The 6000-nt window shown below is 43.0% G+C and overlaps 1 protein-coding gene across 1 annotated transcript; it reads left to right on the top strand.

Moving 5' to 3' along the window:
- Positions 1-2810: 2810 nt before the first annotated feature.
- LOC118511726 lies at positions 2811-5370 on the top strand. Its single transcript, XM_036055173.1, has 3 exons — positions 2811-3510; positions 3582-3775; positions 3849-5370. Exons 1-3 carry the CDS (start codon positions 2996-2998, stop codon positions 4442-4444), a joined length of 1305 nt encoding a protein of 434 aa, XP_035911066.1. The 5' UTR covers positions 2811-2995; the 3' UTR covers positions 4445-5370.
- The last annotated feature ends 630 nt before the right edge of the window (positions 5371-6000 follow it).

Consider the following 6000-nt stretch of genomic DNA (forward strand, 5'->3'; position numbering starts at 1 on the left):
ACCTTTTTTCCTGGATAACCAGGAGAAGTATCTAACCGTGGTTCTTGCTGGGCTTAATTTCGCCTAATTCTTCCGACGGAGTGGGGAGACACCAAAGTGTGGGACCAACATCCGGAGGGAAGGCAAAGGTGAAACTTCCCCGATTCTGTATGGATACCCAAACAATGAAACACAAGCTTCTTCGTTGAGGTCTGGATTACAAGTCGCTTTTATTCTCAAAAAATCCTGTCTTATATACTAAAATTCTGTGGGAAAAAGAACATGAAATAGCATTACATCGATCTTCTTTATCCTAACTCGGTATGCCAATGCGTTTGACCCCTGCCAGGCGTCGACTAGTGTAGGAGGTCTGTTAGTTTTGTTGTAGATGTAATGTTACAATGTCTGGTAATTGTGGTTAACGTTACCCTATCGTTTTATGACTATGGGTAATGCATCGTGCATCTGTGGTTCTAGTGCGTATGCCTATTTTCCTATTGCCTATTGCCTGTGCGTCGTTTACTCTATTCGTCAAGTTAGTCTTTCCTTCACTGCCCTACGACCGTGCCTTGATCTTCGAGTTGGTCGTATTTTCGTGAAACTAATCGCGCAATGACAATGTATGCATTGTGTTCTAGTGTTAACCCTTTTCGGCCCATGTTCTTCACTTTCGTTTTTATTACATGGCTTGGGTCTATTTATAATTTTCATATGTCTGGATATTGTCCCTTTTTCGAGATGTTTTATGACATACCCTGACATGTTACCATAATTTCGTCTTTCTCACGGTATGAGGCCTCTCTGTGACTTAAGGTTGTTTTCCTAAGACAATATTTGCCGATGAAAAATTATCCTAAACAAAGATATTTAGTGATTTAAAGTTGTTCATCTATCTCTTGCATACCTGTCAGTTTAGCTCAATTTTATTTTGTCGCGTTCGCAACAGCAGCCATCGTAACTTTGATATCAATTGTGCCTTAGTATCCTGGTGGATCATACGAAGTTGTGGTCATGCAGGTAGGGACGGGTAGAGCAACATTTAGGATGGTCCGGTACGGAGTCCTAATTTTTTATTTATCCTTCTTCCCTGCCTTCTTTGGTTCTCTTCCTTCTTTTCGTCTCGGTTGTGGGTTGAGCGCGGTCGTCCTTCCTTCTTTTTCGGTTGGTCCTCCACGAGATGTGATCCTCGTCGCGGATGGAACGATACTGATCCTGGTATCGTTAAAACTAGCACCGTTTTTATACTCTGGTGTCCGTATCCAGAACCTTCAGGTGCTTTGTGTCCGCCTTCGCGTATCGGATTCCCGAATCTTCCGCGCTCGTATGGCCCGCCTCGCGTGGCGGGTTCCCGATCCTTCCAGAACTCGTACTTCGTGCGTTTTCCCATAGATGGCGTTCTGCAAGTGTTTGTGTCGTGGCTGTTTTTCTGTTCCGCGTTTCTAGCCTAGGACGCTCAGTCGCTACAAACATGATGATCGGAAAATGTTGGTGGTGATAGTGAAACATTAATTGGAACTGAAGCGTTTTTGCAGGAACAACCGGGAAAAACAAAATGATCATTAAATAACGGTGTTGGTGATGATAAAACAATTGGGGGAGTTTTATTAAAAGATGGCCAGATTGCAAAGGGTGGTAAAAGGTGGTGGTACCGATTGTTCTGCGGCTGTAACAACAGGTGACGAATATCCATGGTCCAGATATATGCTGTCCATGATGCTGAAAAACACAAAGGTAGTTTAGTTTTTTTTATACGCTACGACAGAAAACATACACAATCATTACAGGATACCCGCGCGTACAAGTGCTTGGACGATCACACCAGCGACGATGGATTCAAGGTTTTCGGTAAGCAGAATCACTGTATAGAACAATAAAAAGGATGCAACTCACCTTCACTTCACAATCTGCCCCCGAGTATTCCAGAATCACAAAGCAAGCTTTGACAAATATCACAGATGCAATGAAGAAAAGGACGCAATCACAATAAGCACACACACCCACATGCGAGACAGAACAAGACGAATAGTCATAGAAAAAACTGTGGGGGTAAGAATATCCTTTCGGTAAAAGACTCGAAAAGGCCTCCCCTAGAACTTTTTGTGTGCAGCACTGTGGCCTTTCATTTTGAGTGCACAGTGGGATTTATGTATGGTCAAAGCTCGTTTGATGAAAACATTGTGCTAAAAGACCCGAGAAGGCCCCCTCTGACATCTTTTGTGTGCAGCACTGTGGCCTGTCATTTTTATTGTACAGTGCACAGTTTTGTATGGTCATATTCTCGTTTGATATAAACATTGTGCATTGTTCCTTAATACTGGACAGCGAGTAAAGCATGATAATATACTTTGTAAGGAGTGATTTGAAATGTTATAAGTTTTATTTTTCCTCCTTCACCGAATATCTATGCCCGTTAATAAGTATCGATCGAACCAATGTTCCGTTACAGTCCGGGAACACCGTGTATATTGTAAGCCTGATTGGTCACTCTTAGCGTGACCAAAAATTATTACGTAGCTCCTGTAAGCCAATATAAATGGTCAGGATTGCATACATTCAGGCGTCGATCCTACAGTACCTAACAAATTTTGTCAGGGGTGGGGGGGGGGGGCTTCTCAAGTCTATTAAGCAACAATGCACAATGTATTTGTCACACGATTTTTGACCATACAAAAACACACTGTGAAACAAAAATTACGGCTCACAGTGCACAAAAAAGATTAGAGCGGGGCCTTAAACCTGGCAGATAGCGGACAAGCATTGCAATTTCGTGCATCGTTCGTGATTCTATCAATTCAGAGGTCCAAATGCTTCAGCCAGCCCTGCCACTAAGTCGTTGAGACATGCTATGTAAATAACCTAACGCATAGACGTATCAATATCGGACAGCGACGATATTTGCTAATTGGGGAAATGTCAAATGTCACATTAGCAAAACGATGAACAATAAACTATCTCTTCAAGAACAGAAAAAACGTGTTTCCCCCGTGATTCATTCTGTGTGCATGAATTATTCAACATGTCTAACAGTGAAAAGAAGCGGAAGTCTGATTCTGCTGCTCTAAGGGCTTACAAGAACGTGATGAAAGCGCTGCGGAGAAATCATCACTCGGGTGGAGAAACGCCAACGCCTTATGCTTCGCAGAGAACACGACCGTACGTCCGATTTGTAGATAGTGATAAGGAAGAGGAAAAGGACGATTGGCTGATCGATGATAGGAAAGCGATAAAGCGAAAAAAAAGCCGTGTTTCTTCACTACATGGAAGTGGATTCGGAAGAAGTAAATCCTGTTCTTCTTTAACGAATGCACCAGAGGAACAGAGAAAGCTAATCCTAGAGCCATATCAACCGCCGACGACATCAACGATTACATCAATCTGCACGACACCTGTAGTACCTGCACCAGTGCTGCATGAAATAAAGGTGATCCTCGATACGGGTGAAACATATACGGTACATTACGACCAGAAGCTGATTTCAACGACACAGACGGTTGAATGGTTACGGAATGCGGTTGCTTTGCAGTATATTATGTGAGTGGCTGCGTAGTTGTGTATAGTAGAACGATCAAAACATTATAACTTCTTTTGTTATTTCTATGCAGGAAACACGGCAAAGATCCCTCAATCAAACTATACCTGTCGGATGGATGTGACACATGGGCGGATTCCGATACACTCCAGAAGCTGCTAAAACATAACTCTCCCAATGGCATCATAGTGCGAGGCAAAGTCTGCGGTAGGAATCACATTAATTTGGAACAGTTTTATGACGAGTACTGTCAGGCACACAACCTTGGTAGGTTTGTTGCGCGAGTCTTCTCCCACAAGATTACAAATATTGTTTACTTTTTTCAATTGTTTGTTTGTAGAAACTGATGTCGGTTTAAGAACACAGCTCTTACTGATGGATCGAGCTGCCAGCATCGTTCTCATGCCCGACTTTGCCTATAACATTCCAACGAGGCCCATTCCACCGCAGCACATACTCTACATGGTTATTTTTGTAAGCTTCTTTCAGCAGGACTGGCTGAAGCATTTGGACCTTTCAATGAATAGAATCACGGACGATGATATTGCAACGCTTGTCCTTTATCTGCCAGCTTGTCGACAACTTCGTATCCTTCGCTTGAATGGGAATTGTCTCACAAAAAAAGCGGTTAAGATGCTTTACTTTGGATGTACCGACTCGGTTGATGCGATCGGCGCAGCAGCAAACCCAAATGCTCTTGGAGGAGGGCTATTGACCGAGCTGGATCTAAGCCACAACTTACTGTCCGACGATGCTTTAGTTCCGCTTGCTCGGTTGTGCAGAAATTTATCAAAATTACAAGTTTTGTGTATTAGTTCAACAGATATAACACACTTACCCAAGAACATGGACATCAAAAGATTACAGACCTTAGATGTTTCAGAAAATCCGCTAACAGAAAAATTCGTGCAGTATCTTTTGAAGCTGCTTGGCTAAGGTTTCCTGCGTGAAGCACACCTTAAATCGCTTCCTGTCTATTGTAACACCCTTAAGCCGATACTTTGGAAAACACTTTCCCACAATCGAATCGATGTTTTGCGAATGCTCAATCTGGCCAACTGTCGGCTGTCGGATGATGAGCTAGAATCTTCAGTTTTACCTGTCATCGCGCGAAATTGTCCTTCGTTGACGCATTTGGATGTGTCGTTAAATACCGGGCTTACAAAAAGCTCTTTTCTGGCCGTGTTGAGGAGCTGTGCTGGGGCAGTGTTTAAATTACAGGAAATACGCTTCGAGCATGATGTCCAGTTGTGGGTAGATATGGAAAAGTACGCATCAACCGATGAGTTGCTGAAGTTAATCGAATACAGTCCTAGTGCGTGGTATCCCCGGCAAATAGACGCCATTCTGCCAGCTTACGGATATAGTGCAGAACGGTACGAAAAACTGCTGGCAGTGATAACCCATTTTTGGTCCGCGCTATGGCCATTGAGACAATCGAACACGAGACGGCTCGCTGATAGTTTACAGGTATCGCTTGGTGTTAATTCAACCAGCTGATTTGCTGGTTAGTGATCATTCGTTCGTGTAAATGAAAGCTTAGCTTTAGTGCTTTCACTTTGTTGTACCTCACTTTGGCGTGGGAATAAAGATAAATCTCAAACTTATAACGTTACATCATCTACGTTACACTTCTTTCCATATTGGTATCACACAACGCGTGTCCGTCACGCTCGGCCGCCTGACATCAAGTGTGCGCCCCTTCCTGCGCTCGGTAGCGATCGTGCCGTGAGGTTCGTCAAACCTGACGAGTTACTGAACGATACAGGATGGCTCATAATAAACGCGAGGAATAAACGAACAAACATAGATAATACCTCTTTAAAACAGCATATCTGTACAAAACGATGAAATTTTTAACATGTTCTTTCCAATTGAAATTCGTCCAAATACTTCCGAGTGTTTGATTGCCACTCTCTACTCTTATGTAGTTTCTTCTATTTCTTCTTAGCTTAGTAGCCCTTCTAGGTCATGGTCATGACTGGAATCTAATGGCGTACTAGACTTATTCATACCACGGAAGAGGATAACCTGTCCTCACTACAAGGAAACGGTTCGGATGCGAATAGAACCTCGGTCGTACCGTTTGAAGACCGGCGCCACTATAGTCTCTACCGCTGGTCGCCCTTAGTGTCTATATCGCATTAATAAGCTTTTTCAATCTTTGTTAGCGATGACACCAAGCCACAATCATACCTGCCCTAGTAATCGTCGAAACCATTCCCAAAAGAATAATTCGAGACGTTTGTTGTTTGAGTCCTAGATTTATACTGAATTTATTAACAAAATGATCTTGATTATAGCAATACGGCCAGGCCGTTCTTTATGAATAAAAAAAAAGATCTTGCTAATATTCTAACTATGTATGTGTTTGTGTAGTAATATGGAGGAAATACGGTCGCCATGTAACGTGAAGGAAAATGGTCGCCATGTAGTACGCGGGATCGGTCGACAGGGCTTTGCGCATATGCGATTTGAGTCGCGCCGTACGT

The sequence above is a fragment of the Anopheles stephensi genome, chromosome X, assembly GCF_013141755.1.
Source record: "Anopheles stephensi strain Indian chromosome X, UCI_ANSTEP_V1.0, whole genome shotgun sequence".
In the NCBI taxonomy this organism is placed as follows: Eukaryota; Metazoa; Arthropoda; class Insecta; order Diptera; family Culicidae; genus Anopheles; species Anopheles stephensi.

What these genes read in the sequence shown, in the direction of transcription:
- LOC118511726 (XM_036055173.1), top strand. Translation starts at nt 2,996, where the DNA reads ATGTCTAACAGTGAAAAGAAGCGGAAGTCTGATTCTGCTGCTCTAAGG. An exon ending in GTTGCTTTGCAGTATATTAT is followed by an intron (nt 3,511 to 3,581) that starts GTGAGTGGCTGC and finishes ATTTCTATGCAG; the next exon opens with GAAACACGGCAAAGATCCCT. An exon ending in CTGTCAGGCACACAACCTTG is followed by an intron (nt 3,776 to 3,848) that starts GTAGGTTTGTTG and finishes GTTTGTTTGTAG; the next exon opens with AAACTGATGTCGGTTTAAGA.